This window comes from Gopherus flavomarginatus, chromosome 6 (genome assembly GCF_025201925.1).
Source record: "Gopherus flavomarginatus isolate rGopFla2 chromosome 6, rGopFla2.mat.asm, whole genome shotgun sequence".
NCBI classification, from domain to species: Eukaryota; Metazoa; Chordata; order Testudines; family Testudinidae; genus Gopherus; species Gopherus flavomarginatus.
In genome coordinates this window covers 68,152,474-68,170,795 of record NC_066622.1, presented here as the reverse complement: position 1 = coordinate 68,170,795, position 18,322 = coordinate 68,152,474, and the positions used below count along the sequence as shown (strand labels likewise).

The following is an 18,322-nucleotide window of genomic DNA, read 5'->3' as shown; positions in this document are numbered from 1 at the left end:
GGCCCCCGGGCCAAAAAGTTTGCCCACCCGTTTTACACTAAGTTTTTCTAAAGAGAACATATGGCTAAATATCTCATGTCTGAGTTGCCCTGTTTTCAATAATACAGAAAAGCAAAGAGAAGCCCCTTTAAGATCCACCTGGGCCAACATGTGGTATTGGGCAGTCATTTTATATGTACTCTGTTCATAAATTAAGAGCTGCACTCTTATATTTTGAAAACTTTTTAACCTTCAAAAATAAAAGTAATATACTCTACTTTCATACTGAGCATTCTTCGTTCTTCTTCAACCCTGCCCACATTCAACATCTGCATGGCCATAATCAGTTACCACAAAAGTTAATTAGCTGCTGCAAGGAAATATCTTTAAGGCGTGAACGAGAGAGACAAAGAAATTCAGTGTCTTTAAGAGACCATTTGTAATAAAGGCCTCTGTTATCATACAGAGTTGTGATCAACAACGAGAAATCTACTAGTCAAGGGAACTGAAGGTGTTTCTTAACCAGGAGTTTTTAATTCAGAGATTAAATGTAGGGGATTTTTTTTAATATATCTTATAATGCTTACCTTTAAATTTAATGTCCAGACCACTAAATTCCAATTCAACTCCTTGAAGTGCTTCTCCTAGTGTTTCATGATAATGACTGATGCTTTTTTTTGATCCCACGCAGAAGGGAAGAGAGAAATATTTGTATGTCTCTTGGCGATTGTGGTACGGTCCTACTGTATTCATCCAAAGAACGACTTCTTCTTTATCTTGGTACTAAAAGAAAGCATATTGCAACGTATGAGAAGTCTACCACAGTAAAATTAAGCACATCCATTCTTCATGTTATTTAGAGAGGCAGTGGTATATTTGGGGAGTTCAGAAAGGAGAGGTCCAAACACCATCTGCAATTTGAGTCAGACAACTAAAAGAGCATCACATAAGACAAATATTTGGTTGGTTGGTTTTTTTGTTTTGTTTTTGGGTTTTTTTTGGGGGGGGCGGGGGAGAGGGAGAATCTATGCCTGCTCCTCTTAGGCATTTAAACAAATATTTGGCATAAGGGTAAGAAGCATCAGTGGCCCTTTATAGGTAACATTCCCAGAAATTGAAAGCATAGAAACTTACAAAAACCATTAAAGAGAAACTCCTTTATCTTTTTTATCTGCAGCTGTATAAATTTGCCAAAGACTGCATACAGGATGCGTAAATTGTACCTTAGTGGAACACAAGCACCCTCCATCTTAATAACTAGAAGTAGCAATAAGGGTAGCCCTCTCAACAGGGTTTTGCCCTGGACTTTTCTGTAAAAACAATTAAAACCTTATCTCTTGTAGCTACCTCTGGCCAGTAAATGTAGTACCCCAGCCAGTAGATGTCTAAAGTTTTTTCAAGTTATATCATAATAATTCCAACATTTAATATATGCACTCCTCCGATAAATGTCTTCATTAATGCTCAGATGTTGGGATGGACTCACAAAAATAAGAACCGAAGTGTTTAAGTTATTATATGCGATACACTTTGTAAAATGCTAATCTTGACTAGTTTTTTTTATTATTATTATTATTGTGCTTTTAACAGTATTTACAGGACTAAACAGTTTACCTCCAGCCTTTGCTTCACACTTCAATATATTGGTGACTATACCATCAATTCACCAAACCACATGGGTCCGGCTTTCAAGCCAGGAATAGGTGCATATAATTGTATTTGGACATGGCAAATCCGATTTTCAATCCTACTTTAGAGCTAAAATTCAGGCTCCATAAATATGCAAGAATGAAGTGTTCTCACAAGGCTGAGATATGCACAAATGGAACAAATATTTGTGTTACTTTTAGTGGAAAGGGGAATCAAATGTCAATTAGGCATAAGCATTTTTTACTGTGCAGTCAAAGTAACTGGTAGATAAGAGTTAGACATTTTTCATTTCAACAAACGAACAAAAGTCCTTAAACACAATTATATGAATAGTTAACTGCCATACAGCTAGTTGGGCCTAAAAATAATTAGCTACAAACCCACATGTAGAGTGCTTGAATCATGAGTGCTTAAAAACATTTTATTCTGATTTATGCATTTAAGTCACCGTGTTTTGAGAAAAGATTTAATCCTTTCATTCCATCATGTCACTTTATTAACAAATCAAAGCTGCTTATAATGGAAAGCCTTGTACTCTTTTGTATTACATCTGCAGTAATCAATGATAAATATTTGGTCAGTTTCACTACTGCATGTCCAGCAATAAAACTAACCAGCCATTTGTAAGTTTCACTTTACTTAGGAAAGTAGCAGTGTCATAAACAGATAGCTAAGGGTTAACGGCTCTTTCACCTGGAAAGAAGTATCTGAAGCACCTGACCAGAGGACCAATCGGGAAACAGGATTTTTTCAACTCTGGGTGGAGGGAAGTTTGTGTGAGAGTCCTTTGTTCTTGGGTCTTCTGCCTGAATCTCTCTCAGCTATGAGAAGGATTTTTCTATTTCCTGCTTTCTAATCTTCTGTTTCCCAGTTGTAAGTACCAAAGATCAGATAGGGATTTATATGTTCTTTTGTATTTACATGTCTATAGTTGCTGGAGTGCTTTAAATTGTATTCTTTTTTGAATAAGGCTGTTTATTCATATTTCTTTTAAGCAATTGACCCTGTATTTGTCACCTTAATACAGAGAGACCATTTGTATGTATTTTTCTCTCTTTTAAGACCTGTTGGAGTTTTTCTTTAGTGAGGAACTCCAGGGAATTGAGTCTGCAGCTCACCAGGGAATTGGTGGGAGGAAGAAGTCAGGGGAAAATCTGTGTGTGTTAGATTTACTAGCCTGACTTTGCATTCCCTCTGGGTGAAGAGAGAAGTGCTTTTGTTTCAAGGACTGGAATTAGAGAGGGTGGACTCCCTCTGCTTAGATTCACGGAGGCTGCTTCTGTGTATCTCTCCAGGAGCACCTGGAGGGGGGAAGGGAAAAGGTTTATTTCCCTTTGTTGTGAGACTCAAGGGATTTGGGTCTTGGGGTCCCCAGGGAAGGTTTCTGGGGGGACCGGAGTGCCCCAAAACACTCTAATTTTTTGGGTGGTGGCAGCTTACCAGGTTCAAGCCGGTAACTAAGCTTGGAGGTTTTCATGCTAACCCCCATATTTTGGACGCTAAGGTCCAAATCTGGGACTAGGTTTTGACAAGCAGAGATACAGAAGATTTTAGGGATGAGAAAGGAGAAATGAGAAGGGAGCAAAGAAAAACCAAACAACATGTCAGAGAAAGCCAGAACAGATTCCCCTTTCTCTACCACCAAATTGAAAGGTTATACCGGGGCAGCACAACAATCCATCCTTGCAGAAAGCTTAGGGAAGGTGAGAAGTATAGCACTCAACAACTGAAGTGAGCATTAGGCTCCTTACCAACATTCCTGATTCTGCTGGCAGACTGGGGGTTATATCCCACCTTTCTCTACTTTTTGTAATGCCTGACTTGACTTTTGTACCTTCCTCCCCAGAGCGTTTTTTGAGTAAATGTTTCAGTATTCAAGTGTTACCTGTCAAGATCCAAATTTCTCGTAAGTACTGTTTCTCTCAAGCAACAGCTGATGACATGCTGACTTGTAAAAAGGGCTGTAATTTTTTCAGTAGTGGATTCTGTTAATTTTCTTAAACTTCTGAATCCTTATCTTCCACAGAGAGTGAAGAGGAAAAAAAATTAACTCTCATTTTAATAATGTACTTATTCGCAGGCAGTCTGTTATGGAATGGTGACCTCTAGAGTTTTGGGAAGCATTCCAGGTCACCTTTAAAATGAATTACATCAATTGTTACACTATAAGTAAGTATTAAAACAAGACATCAAAGTTCTGTTTTTTGTTCAAATATAAACATGTTAATTAAAAAAACAGACTGACAAGCCTGTGAGTGAATTCCTCCATTTAGCTTCAGAATAGATTGTAGATTAATTATGTAACTAGACGGTCACCTTTTTAGGGCAGGAACTCTGTGTTCATACATGCTCAGTATACTGAGACCCTTATCTCAACAGGGGCTTCCAGATGCTATGGTAACACAAATACAGAAAACATACAAACATGGGTAGTGACAGGAGGCTGTTTTTCTCACACAACTCAGAATGCCATCATTTCACTCTGGGGAGAGGGGACCCAATTAAGCATGAAAAGGAGTTCACTCAATCCCTTGCCTCTCATCTGAGAAGGACATGAGAGGGACATGGGAGTTATGGTGGTTGTGTGATGTAGACCATTTAGTGGGACACTGTGAAATGAATCATCAGTTTCAGTTTTAGGCCAATGAATAAGCAAATTAAAGACAAAGACTCCCCCTGCCTCTCACAAAGAAGTGAGATAAAGATGGAGTATCAGATTCCACCAAGTTTCCTGGTCACTCATTACTTTATTTAAGGCAGATGTGTATTTATTAGGAATAGTATTTGCTACTAGCACTCTTTCCACTTTGCTATCAAAAAAAGTTTTGACCAGTACTTTCATCTACCAGGAACCAAAGATGCAAAAATAATCTCCACCAAAACACAAAGAAACATACATCTCTTCGTTATCATTCAAAAAGCTTCATAAGTAGAAAGCCATAATATCCTATCCCACATTTAATTAAGCCATGAGTCTTTGAAGAGTAAAATGAGCAGAAGAGAACATAAATCATTCCAGTAAGATGTTTATCTCACTTCCTCACTATACTAGCAACAAACCCTAAACACAGGAAGCACTCAAACCAATACCTGGCCAAATCATAAACATGAAGACAGGAGAAGCTCTTGTCTAAGAGAACAACATAATTCTCTTGCATCTTGGACTGTAAACCCTCTGGGGGAGAGATCACACCTTGCCTGTAAAGCACCATTTATTTATGCAGTGCCATAAACGTATCAGTGCAGCAGTCTTACAAATAAGAGTTTCCATTCTCCAAACAGCATGAAGTGTGACTTGCCAAGAAGCCAAGACAACTACAAGTACAAGACAAGACAACTGTTCACTCTTTAATTAAGCAAACAACAGAAGTATTAGAGAATTCAGGAGCCTGGAAACAGACTGATTTTTTGAAGTAGGAAGAACTATCACTTGTTATACAAAAAATATATAAAGCTATACACAAAAACAGTATATCTAAAAGTGTCTTTTACTATTATTATTAGCTTCATCCTTGCAATACATCCCTACAATGAATTGTATGGTACGTTCAACTTAGATTGTAAGTTCCTTGGAGGATGGATAGACCTCTTGTTTTGCTTGTGAATAATTGTACTACTATTTCTTTCAATCCAAAAAACCCCACTGAAATAAAATATACTACACAATTATTCTTCAAACCTAAGAATCACACAGAAAGGAAATCTTCCCATTTTTGCAGACAAGGCCAATAATTGAGCCTCCAGTCTACTAAGAGTGGTAGGCCTGACCTATTAAATGTATCCAGTTAGTATCTAAGGATATAACTCAACTTATTTGCCTTTTTAGCACTGACACTGTTATGATCAAACAAAGCCATCAGAATCTGCAAAAAAACTCAGTGGATGTTGAGCTGTCTGGACAAATGCAGATCTTCTGACAAAGCTCTGAATTTGACTCTCTGCTGTTGATTCCACCCATTAGCCACACCCCTCTTTCCAATCATTCTACCCATAGGTTTTTAGACAGTCCTAATTTTCTTGTTGTTCCCTAATATGCATAAGAACTGTGAATGTTATTGCTCCCCTATTAATAGTAAAAGTTATATTCAGAATGAAATTAGAGCCTAATATTTTAGGCTCTATACATAATATGTTCATGTTGGTATTTTGGAATGACAAGTCCAAACACTAAAAAAAACACAAAATCTAAAGAGTTGGTCTTTTCCTTAAAAAAAAGGTTTTAACAAACCCGGACAAAAGCCATCAATTCCTACGGCGAGGCAGAAGTAATGCTAGTTGTGTATCAGTTACTGCACTGTAATAAGTTACTAAGGGATGCTGCTGAAGCAAAGTGTACCTGCAAAATTTTAAAGGCACCTAAGATTTGTTTCTAGAGAAACAGAGTATTCTGGCAAAGTAGAAGAAACATTGTGTTAAGCTTTATTAAAAGCATCTACATGTTTCAAAAACAACAAACCAAAATTTGAACAGATCAATTGCCACTAAGGTCCCAAACTACTATAATAAAATCCATGGTTACACACTATGAAGACAGTGGCTGACAAGCAGCACCTTGTACTGATAAAGTTTATTTCCTACACAGAAGCATGAGTATCTGATGAGTATCTGAACATTATGTGGAAGCAGGCTGCTCTTAAGTCAAAAGCCCTGACCAAGTCTTGCATTGAAAGATAAGCGATGGAGGCCAAAAACAGTATATGGAATTTGAAAGTCCTGATGCATTGTTTATCTTTCTTTGATCTATACAACGGAAGAAAGGCTATCCTTCAATATATGGAAGTGTCTGGAGTTAAAGCCAATTTTCTCTTCTTCTGATGTGAATTTCTTCCATACTCCCTTCCTCAAGAAAATCCCCCCTCAGCAGTGGATCATGAGGGTCTCTTAGAAGGGATAGGGAAGGAGAGTTGGGCAGCACTATAAACTGGAATTAAATGGTATCACCAATCTCTTAGCCATGGCATGCCCAATGACAACCCCCAAATGGAGGGAAAAGGGGAAGGCAAACAAGCTGAAGACTGAGGGATCTTAAGGTGTTGCACAATAAAGTGTGCTTCAATAATCTAGTCAAAGTAACAAAAAGGTACCATTAATTGTGTTCGGATCCTTGTCTGAAAGAAAGGCTTGCAGCCTTCTTGCAAAGTGCAGAGGAAAAACACACTCAGGTAATGCTCACTGAACATCAAGGAGCATATGAGAATCCAACATGACACCCATTTGCCCTTCAGACCTATGTACCAGGCTACAAACCTAAGTAACAAGTGGCAGGCACTCCCTCAGTTTGGAGAAATGATTTCAGGCACTAGGTAAGTCATTCAGCCACATCATACAGGTCTGTGAGACTGAGTTTTAAATCAATGTCGTTAAAGAAGTCATTAAGCCTACATCTTCTCACAAACCTTTCTAATTAGCCTCACACTCTGAGCAGATGAGACAAAACAGAGTCCTGAATGAGAGAATCTATTGGAAAAGTGCTCACTTACTCAGTTCTATCCTCTATGATCTTAGAAAGCAAGACAGCAAATCAAAGTCCCTTTTAATTCGACTAGGGTATCGAAAGCAGCATTTAATTGAATAAGGCATGCCATGGGGGAGCCAGATGGTCTTTTCTTAAAATCACTTGTACCATAAGATTATATAACTGGATGTGATAGTTTCCCTCTCCTGCTATTCAAACAGCAATTTCCTCTTTCGCTACAGAAGACTTAATGACAACTGGATTTAGGCATTTGTAGAAGAAGAAGAAAAATGAAGACTGCATCAGGAGCTCCCTATGAGAACAAACAGAATAGTCAGTGAAAAGTTAGCAGTGATCAGGCAAAGTGTGTGGGAACATCAGTGTCAATGTCTAACTCAACAATAAGATAAGCCAACAAAACTAGGAGAAAGTAAGAGCAGATAAACAGACGTTTATCTAAAGAGAGCTTCTGGTTCTCACAGTACGTAAGATGGTAAGGGTTTTGATACACTACCTGATCTGTCTTGTTTAAATATATGAAATAAACATTTTAACAAAGGAATATATTTCTGCCTCAGCTAGAAATTAATTCTAATGAGTCTTGTGTGACACAAGTAATGCAGTAATTGTGCAAAGTGGTGAAACAAGTCAGTGGTCAGTCATGATTATCAGAGCAGGGGACATGAGGTGATAATTTGACTTAAATTTAAAATCTGTAGTTACAGTAACTCCTTGCTTAACGTTGTAGTTATGCTCCTGAAAAATGCTACTTTAAGCGAAACTATGTTAAGCGAATCCAATTTCCCCATAAGAATTAATGTAAATGGGGGGATTAGGTTCCAGGGAAATTTTTTTCGCCAGACAATAGATGGATAGATTAGATTAGATATACATAGTATAAGTTTTAAACAAACAATTTAATACTGTACACAACAATGATGCTTGTGAAGCTTGGCTGAGTGGTAAAGTCAGAGGGTGGGATATTTTCCAGGGAATGTCTTACTGCTAAATGATAAACTCAGCTGAGCTCTCAAGGGTTAACACGTTGTTAATGTAGCCTCACACTCTACAAGGCAGCACAAATGGAGGGAGGAGGAAAGCACAGCAGAGAGAGACAGACAGACAGACACACACACACACAGTGTGTGTGAGAGATGTGCATTGCCCCTTTAAGTACGATGACCCCACTCTAAGTACACTGCCTTTTTAAGTAGATCAGCAAGTTGAGACAGCTGCTGCTGCCAGCAAGCTCCCTCCATCCTAAGCTCTGTTGTGTCCTCCACCCCGACACACTATGAAAATGGGGTAAAGTAGCAGGGGGGCAGGAGAAGGGTGGAGGGGGACACCCTGACATTAGCACCCCTCTGCTCCCCCAACCCCTTTGCACAGCAAGCAGGAGGCTCCTGGGAGCAGCTCCAAGGCAGAGGACAGGAGCAGCGCACAGCAGTAGGGGGGAGGGACAGCTGACCTGCCTGGCAATTGATAGCCTGCTGGGCGCCTGCCCTACAGGGAACTTAAGGGTGCGGGGAGCTGATGGGGAGCTGCCGGTCCACCCTGGTTCCAAGCCCCCACCACTAGCTCCAATAGGTTGCTCTTTCGGCAAGCAGTGGACAAAGCAGGCAGCTGCCAAACAATGTTATAAGGGAGCACTGTGCAACTTTAAACAAGCATATTCTCCATTTGATCAGCAACATAACAATGAAACAACATTAACAGAGATGACTTTAAGTGAGGAGTTACTGTACTTTATTACCAAGATGCAGTTCCTGTTTATATTAAAAACATAAGCAAATGTACTGGTCTATTTAAATGCAATTTTAGATTTGTTTTGCTATGAAAACAAGCTTTAGCCAAGCTTCCAAGGCTCCTTCAAACCAACAAGAATTACTAATCTTGCGGCCACAAAGGACAATGCTATTCTAGAAATGCCTACATTATAATCTTTATCCTCTTTCTACCTCACCTTGCACAAAAAACATGTGTCCCTTAAAAAGGACGGGAAGACAGCCTTACAGCTACAAGATGACAGTCATCTGTGTCCTAACAAGAATATAACAGTAGACAGATCTGTTAAATAGGTGCTGTTGAATGTAACATGAAGGCAGAAAAAAAAGCCAACAAATAAGTGTTGTATCTTCAGGACTGGCATAATTGGCAATTTCCTGTTTTGTTGCTTCATATAGTCCAAGGATCCTACTAAGATAAGAAATATGATGTGACTATTTCTAAAACTAGAATCAGCAAAGACTGAACAAGAAACATCTTGATGGTTCCACAATCCAGAATCCACTACTTTAGTTTAGAATATTACAGAAGGCTGCATAAATGTACAATTTTAAATACTCTATCACCAATCTCTTAAGATGTAAACATACCAATTTACACTAAGTTTAATTAGGTGTCACGAATTTAGTTTCACAGCATTTTCTGTACCAAGTTTGATATTAGTTCAGTAATTCTGGTAACTATGTTGAGAACGTAATGATCTATTTTGATCACTAAACATGTAGTAACAGCCCAGAGAAGTACTATCATAAACACAAGCTGCCCCCTTATGCCTGTGCCATCTCTAACAAACTATAGCTTTAGAAACTTTTTTCATAATTGACATAATATTAGTAAAATATAACCATGCTCTACCTAGCATGACTATCATGGGTAGGGGTATCTATGTGGCCACTTCTTAGCAGTTCTAAAACTTTTTCTGTGTAGTCCTCCAGCAAGCCTGTACTGACTGGAGCTAGGACCACATTGCAACCCCCATTAACAATAAGACATTACCGAGATGCAACTGATTGCGGCACACCACCAATCTAGTTCACAGCTATATTTGTAATATGGACTGGTGATTAGAAGTATTTCCATTAGTTGCAACTATGCTTCAAGTGCCACTTTCAAGCCAGATGCAACAAACAACATAAAATAAACGGATAAAGTTGAAAATACTCTAAAAAGAAATACAGCAACAGCCAGACCATTCTTAGGTACATGGTATGTATGTTGCAAACCCATTTCTTTCCACAGAGCTCATTTCAAGTAGGACAAAGCTTAGAGCTCTTTTTAGGATCCTTCATAAGAGTGGCAAAATTAGCATGGTAACCCTGCTAAGGTTAGCCTGCAAACTATTTAATCTGTATGTTTCTGAAGTCCACACAACAGTTGAATAAAAGGGTGCAGGAGAAAGGTGTCTAGGATTTTTTTTTAACTGAAAACAGCTGTCTGATAGGTGTCAGTGCCACAGAGAGTTAGTGTTGGACTACCGAAGTTTATCTGATGATAATTCAATAGGATAACAAGTATTTTAATCCATGAACCAATCAAGATACTTCAAACGCACGCATCCCTGGACATGCTACATAAAATCATAGGACTGGAGAGGACCTCACAAGGTCACCTAGTCCAGTCCCCTGCACTCATGGCAGGACTAAGTATTACCTAGATCAGCAGTTCTCAAACTTGGGCAGTCGCTTGTTCAGGGAAAGCCCCTGGCAGGCCGTTCCGGTTTGTTTACCTGCCGCGTCCACAGGTTCCGCTAATCACAGCTCCCACTGGCCGCAGTTCGCCGCTCCAGGCCAATGGGGGCTGAAGGAAGGATGGCCAACACATCCCTGGGCCCGTGCCGCTTCCCACAAGCCCCCATTGGCCTAGAGCGGCAAACCGTGGCCAGTGGGAGCTGTGATCAGCCAAACCTGCGGACATGGCAGGTAAACAAACCGGCCTGTCCCGCCAGGGGCTTTCCCTGAACAAGAGACGGCCCAAGTTTGAGAACCACTGATCTAGACCATCCCTGACAGGTGTTTGTCTGACCTGCACTTAAAATTTCCAATGGTGGAGATTCCACAACTTCCGTAGGCAATTTCTTGCAGTGCTTAACCACTTTGACAGTTAGGAAGTTTTTCCTAATGTGTGTGAGGCTAATTTTCATTTTAGTAGTTAGATTTTTTTAAAACATTTACAATTTAGTTGTATTTCATCACTTAGGCTGCTTTTTTAGAATGTGCACTTCATTCAGTCTGGACAATTAAAAATATAAGCACTCATTTACACTTACTGGTTCTCCCACATTAACACAATGCTAGTAGATACCCATAGTGTTCCTCAATAATGGAAGAATCTGACGGTGAATCTATATGAGGACTTTTTAGACAGTTCATCTAGTATCTCTGCAATTCCACCAGCACTAGCACCAGTGGCAATGCAGACAATACAAGCATTTTACAATACCATCTAAGCTTGATTCAAGTAGGATAAGAGGATACTGTAAAAACACCTATGAACTGTCTACACTAGCATTTTTACAGGTGCTAGTATCAGTGGTAGATAAACAGTACAAGAGGTCCTAGTGTGTGCAAAGAGCAGATGTATAAGTTAAGATTCTGTAAAGGAACATAAAGGAACAGATATACAATTATTTTATACTGAAATAATACTGAATTATTTTCCAGCAACTTCATCTGAACACAAGATCTTTTAAAGCTATATTTGCCTTTAAACCATAAAGATTTTAATCTCTGAACTACGTCCCAATTTCTCTTCATTTACTAATCTCACTCTTCAATAATGTATTTAGATAATTAAATCTTGAAGCTGACCACTTCAGGGCTGTACTTGGCCAAAAAGGGGACAATGGCAAAGTTATTTCTAAACGATATTTTACTTATATGGCACATTCTGAATTTATGATAGTTGTATCTATTATAAAATCATCGAATTGTAGGACTGTAAGAGACCTCAAGAAGTCATCTAGTCCAGTTACCTGCACTCAAGGAAGGACTAAGTATTATCTAGACCATCCCTGACAAGCATTTGGAGATTTTTAAAAGCAGGTTAGGCAATGACGGAAATTCCACTACCTCCCTAGGCAATTTATTCCAGTGGCTAACTAGCCTGACAGTTAGGAAGTTTTTCTTAATGTCCAACCTAAACTGCCCATGCTGCAATTTAAGCCCACTATGCTTCCTGTTCTACCTCAGAGGTTAAGGACAACAATTTTTATCCCTCCTCCTTGTAACAACCTTGCATGTATTTGAAAACTTATGCCCTCTCTCAGTCTTCTCTTCCCCAAACTAAACAAATCCATTTTTTTTCCAATCTTCCCTGACAGGTCATGTTTTCTAGATATTTAGTCATTTTCATTGCTCTTCTATCACAGAGAAGTTATCAAAGCCATAGAATCAGAGCCAGTGTGTACCTGTATGGGGAGCAGTACCAAAGGACCAGGGATGTGCACGCACGTGTGGAAGAAAAAGTGCAAGGAGTCAGGGAAACTGAGGAGCACGGATACTTAACCAGACACTAGATCTTCTTCCAGTCTATTTAGTCCCACTTAGCCCACACTCATCCCACCCCTGAGGAGGATTCTGCCGTACAGAATATGGCCAGCCACTGTGCACGGCACACCTGTGATTGGATTAGGTAGCGACTGACATGAGACTAGCTGTCATTCAGGCAGCATATTCCCCCCACCAAACAGCCCACAACCTGAAGCAGCATTTTGGGGAGGAGGGGTGTGGAGAAGATTGGGACCAAGTATTATTAAGAGGAAGGAGTACTGAGCTCTTCAGCAGCCCCCTCAAACCCTACTGAATGGAACAGCCCCACACTTCCGGGTGTGCAGGGTCCGATCTACACACTCCCTCCCTCACAGGTGTTCACAACCTCCCCCTCCATAAACACACACAGGTACATACAGGGGATGAGTGTATGCCCCACCCCACACAGGGTAGTGGTACACAGGGCCCCGGCTCCATAAACACACACACTCCGCCCCGGGGACGGCTGTACCACCCCGTGCTGCACCCGCCGCGTCGGGCTCCAGGGACCCGCCCGCTGAGGCGAGGCGAGGCGAGCGCGGTTGGCGGGCCAGGCCCAAACGGCTCCTCACCGTGTGCTCGTGCTCGTCGGCCCGGGCCCGCAACAGCAGCAGCGCCGCGGACGCCGCGCACAGCAGCAGCCTGGGCAGCTCCATCCTTCCCGTCAGCCTCCTCCACGTCACCACCGCAAGCACCAGGCTACCCCCGAGCCGCCCTCGCTCTGCCCGGCCCGGACCCGTACCCGACCCAGCGGCTGCCGACGAGACGCTGCTTCCGCTGCCCCGGCCACGTCATCCGGCCGCACACCGGAAGCGCTGCGCCTACGGTGGCGAACGGGAGCCAAACGTCAGCGCGCGCGGCACTAGCGGCCTCCGCGGAACGCCCCCCGTGCGAGCCCCCTCCTCGCGGCAGCCGAGGCAGCGCGCTGTGGGCACAGAGGGAGGGGCAGCCCCGTTCGCGTGGGTGGAGCCATTGGGGGAGGGCGGCCCCAGCCTGCGCGCGAGGGGGCGCCATTGGGGATGATAAAGAGGGAGGTTGGCAGTGCCTCAGGTTACCCTGTAAAGACAACAGGAGCGGCCGCTTTGAGCTGGCCTGGGCAGCATCTGGCTGGCTGGGATGGAGCTGCAGGTATAGGCCCTGGCAATGGGGAGCAGCTCGTCTAGGGTGACCAGATGTCCCCATTTTATAGGGACAGTCCTGATGTTTGGGTTTTTTTCTTATATAGGCTCCTATTACCCCTTACTCCATCCCGATTTTTCACACTTGCAGTATGGTCACAGCCTGCCAGGCATGGCCCCACAGTTATGGGAGTGGGGCCCTTGGAGTAGTGTCCATCCCCACTCCCAGCCCAAGCAGTTCCTTGGGGATGGGTAAGCCTGCCAGCCACACTCGGGCTCTCACTAGCCTTGGTTACTACTGCAGGGTGACCCCAAAAACACTCCCAGCCCCAGATTTCCCGCCCCCCCAAAAAAATTACTTTCTGTGCATTGGGTCACAGTTGGCAATTTCATCAAATGTCCCCTTGTTCTTGTGTTGAGAGAAAGGAAGAACACCATTGTTTTATACTTTTATCAGGTCCCCTCTTACCTTTCTAAAGTAATCAATCAATCTCTTCAGTCTCCCCTCATGAGTGTTTTCCATGCCTCTAGTTATTCCCATTACCTTTCTCTGCACCCTCTCAAATTCTACATGATCGTTTATGAGCTGGGTGACCAGAACTGCTCATACAGAGTTGAAGGTATACTCTTGTGTTATATTATGACCTTTTCCATAATATTTGCTATCTCATTACTGTTGAATCCTAACATCTGGTGTGATGACTTTTTTTTTTTTAACTGCAGCTGCACACTAAGCCAAAATGTTTGTTGGGCTGTCAATAATGACAACACAATCACTTCATGTGATAAGATATGTGTAAACTATTTTTCCTTCTATTGTGCATAACTTTGCATTTATCAATTCTGAATTTCATCAGCCACCATGTTGCCCATGCATGTAGGTTGGTTAAGTCCCTCTGAAATTCTTCAGTCTTCTGTGGACTTTCCTACCAGAAATTTAGGGTTTTTTTAAAGCTTTTGGAGTTTATTAAAAATGAGAGGAAATGTCACAAAGAACTTTAGTGACTAGCGGGAATTAAGGTAGAAAGAGTGTGGGCTAAGACAGTCCAGCTAAACAAAGTGCACTTTATAAACATAATTCTGCACTATGATAAACCCCAAAACTTTACATCAACTGTATATTTCCTGCAAGTCTATCTAAGCCAAGTCCTAAGACAAATCTAAATGTGGACAGATGTGACAGTCTGTACCTCAGAGGAAAGCCCTGCACCCCCATGTTCATCCTTATCATATAATTATGTGGTATCCAATGCAACGTTTGTCATATCGGGTGTCTTCTGAAAGCTCATGATGCGCTGAGCATTATTGTTATAGTAATGTTATAGGTTATAATTTCATATATATAGTTATGAGGCTGAAGATGTGTCCTCGTGGCTTAAAACAAGCCCAGGCAAAACTCTTCAGGAGCAGAGGGACAGTTCACAGCTCATCAGGGCATGTATGGGACAAACCCAACCCAGACTGACAGGAACAAAAGACACTGACCTAGGCAGAAACAAAGGATCTGTTGGACTCTCAAGTGAGTCACCCCACTTCCCTTGGTCAGTTTGGAACTATGATGAGGTAATGCTCACCTGACTCTGAAGAGTGGGGGCAAAGCCAAGAGCGAAGAAAGAACAAGATAAAAAGGAAGACGTTTGCCATGCTCTCTCTCTTCCATCTCCATCTATAGACACCACCCCCAGACGACTAAAGTGGTGATCAAAGGGGAAAGTCTGGCTGAAGGGCAATCAGCCAGCCTCAATTGAGAAGCCTATAAGTTTCAAGGGCACTTCGTTTGTGCTTTGACTTATAATCATGTAAAATCTATATTTTGTAGTTAATAAATTTGTTTATGTTACCTGAAGCAGTGTGTTTGCTTTGAAGTGTGTCAGAGACTCCTCTTGGGATAACAAGCCTGCTACATATACATTTCTTTGTTAAATTGACAAACTCATGTAAGCTTGCAGCGTCCAGTGGGCATAACTGGACACTGCAAGATGGAGGTTCCTAGGGTTGTGTCTGGGACCGTAGATATTAGCTAGTGTCATTCAGTTGCACAATCCAAGCAGCAGCTGGCCAAAAGTGCTCACTCATGTAGCTGGGAGCAGCTTACATGCCAAAGGCTATGCATGAACAGCCCAGGAGCGGGTGTTCTCATAGCAGAGCAGGGTATGGCTGGCTCCCAAAGTCAAGGATTTGAGTAACCTAGCAGATCACCTGTCCAGATAACACCAGGGGAAGGTCACAACAGGACAGTAAGCAATCAGATTATAAATATTCCATTTCCTAGTCAAGGACCTTCTATTAGGTTTCTGTGCAGCACAGAGTAAAAAAATACAATAAAAAAAACACCCAAAGGCTATCGAAAACCCAGCTCATTACTCCCAATTCTTGTGCTGCAGTTACTGGATCAACATTCTCTGTACCTATTAGTGACTGAAGATCCTTTCCACTGCCAATTCAGTTCAGCTTGGATATTGGAATCCATTGTGGGGTGTTTAATTCTGCACTAGCTGAAAGAAAACCACAGTTGGGGTTGCTAGGAGTACTTTCAAGCTGCTAACCAGGCATGTCCTTGTTCACATCCAAACTACTCTCAGTGGAAAATTTATTTTGAAGTAGTTTAGGACCATGGCACAAGGGGAGGACAATATTAATTTCAAAGCTAAACACAAAAGCCAATATAGGACAGAGTTGGCACCCTACCAGAGCACGGCTGCTTGGAGACGAAAGATGCCCAGGAAGTCACTTTGTCAAACAAGGCAGGCATGTTTACACAAACAGGTGTGTGAAAAGTTCACACACAGAGCTATTAAAGGAGGGGTCCTGCTCCTGCTGCTTGTCCTAATCATGAGTACAAAGCCCTGCTCACACTGTGTATTGCTGAGGGTGGGGTATGGCAATACCCAATCCTCTCCCCATAATAACCTACAGAGACCCATTAAAGCCTTTTAAGCATAACATTCACTTTGGGGAGGGAAGATCGGAGACCTGGGGGGGCGTTCTTCCAGCACCTCCATTTGTTACCAACTAAGCATATGTTGTTAAGTGGCCGATAGACTATTCCAAAGTACTATTGTGACAGTAAAGCAATTTTGTTTTGTTAGCACATAAAACCGAAAATCTAGTAGTTAAAAATTACCACTTAAAGTGCTGCAAAGTGGTGGCCATAAGCACTGGCAACTAAACATGACCATTTTCTCTTTCAAGAAGAAAAACCTTAATTTCCAGGGATTACCTGCTACCATCACAGACTCAGTGCAGCTCAAGAACGAGCGAACTGTAGGGTTCCAAAGAATGACAAAGCCAGGTATGCAAGATGCAGAAATCTGGTGCAAGTGTAACTGTGACTCCATCCTGTCTGCACACCATGTGCTCCTTCGGATGCAGTGTGCAAACAGCACTTTAACCTAACCACATTGAGACTCAGTTAAAGTATTTTACCCACAACTCCAACTCCTTGATTGGTGGCGGGAGAACACACATTGATCTTTGTTTCACCTCTTCCATCCAATACTTGCCAAACAGTAAGAGCCAGAACACAAACTATAATGTAACTCTCTTCCAAATTATCACTGAAACTCAGATTCAGGTGATAAAAACCTTCTGTACGTGGCCCAAATGCTTTGGTCTGACTCTTCACGGCTGGGGTGGAGTAGTGAGAGCCCTGACAGCTCACTAACATGTGCTCCAGAATCTAAGCTTCAATTTTGCAACAAGGGATGGATTCTGAGGCAAATTCCGCAGCCAAAATAGGGGCGTCCCCTTGAGGGAAGGGTTTGGCCCTGGGCTGCATTAGCAACACCAGTTCAAGCTGTTCAAGGCAATCTGTTAAAGCCATTGTGTACATTTGAGGTGCTAAGTATTTTGGCAGTCTTAGAGGGCAGAGTTCTGAAACAGTGGAGACTATTCCAGGGTATGACTGAAGGGCAGTATCAGCTGGGAGGGCCAAGCACTGAAATAGGAGGGTGTCATGAATGGTGGCTGAGATTGAGGTGCACATTAGAAAAGCTATCTGGAAGCCAGGACTCGAACAGCGGGGATGCAGGGTTCAGATGCTTTGGAAGAAACATGCATGTGTCCCTCCCGCTACTACACACTTTCATAAGCACTAAAAGCCACATCAGCCTTTACAGCTACTGACAGGTATTCTACACCCAATATTTCTGGGAGAACATTTTAGAAAACCCAACGACAAGCCAACGTTTTCTTGCCATTGAAAAATACCATGGAAAAAGTTGCAGTTTCACTTCAAATGTTTCTACAGTATTGGAGATGTGAACAGTAGCGCCGGATTAAATATGAGAGAATCAGGTGAGCCTGACTCAGCAAAATTATATTCCAAGATAATGGAAATCCAGAAAATGCATCTGAAGAAGTGGGCTGTAGCCCACAAAAGCTTATGCTCGAATACATTTGTTAGTCTCTAAGGTACCACAAGTACTCCTGTTCTTTTTGCAGAAAAAGTATGTTTGTTGCACACAAAATATGGCACTAAAATGTGACTTGACTGAAGCACATTTTTTTAAAAAATAACCTCCATTTTAATCAATCAGTAAAATGATTTTTGTACATTTAAGTGATTTGAGTAAAATTTGCCATTGAGCTAATTTTCTGCTGCAGAAGAATGTAAAAAAATTTGACCGAAACATCAAGAGTATGTTGTGCAAACATGTAGTAGGTGCACAAACATCCCAATCTACATGTGAAGTATGCAAACATCCTGGTATATGTGCACAATCTGAGAGCCAAAATTATGCCTGCATGGTATGCATGCAGTTATGAAGACTGAGTTAAGGTTGTACCTAACTGAAGACACTGGGAAG

At 41.8% G+C, this 18,322-nt stretch overlaps 1 protein-coding gene across 1 annotated transcript in view; it reads right to left on the bottom strand.

Annotated features, from left to right (window-relative positions):
* Positions 1–13,150, bottom strand: part of TM9SF3 (transmembrane 9 superfamily member 3) — an 84,435-nt gene extending 71,285 nt beyond the window's left edge. Inside the window, exons 1-2 of the mRNA XM_050960166.1 lie at positions 12,969–13,150; positions 567–762 (exon numbers count right to left, since the gene is read on the bottom strand). Of these exons, the coding sequence (XP_050816123.1) occupies positions 567–762; positions 12,969–13,052 (280 nt within the window). The 5' untranslated portion in view covers positions 13,053–13,150. The remainder of the gene's footprint in view (positions 1–566; positions 763–12,968) is intronic.
* Between the last annotated feature and the right edge of the window lie 5,172 nt (positions 13,151–18,322).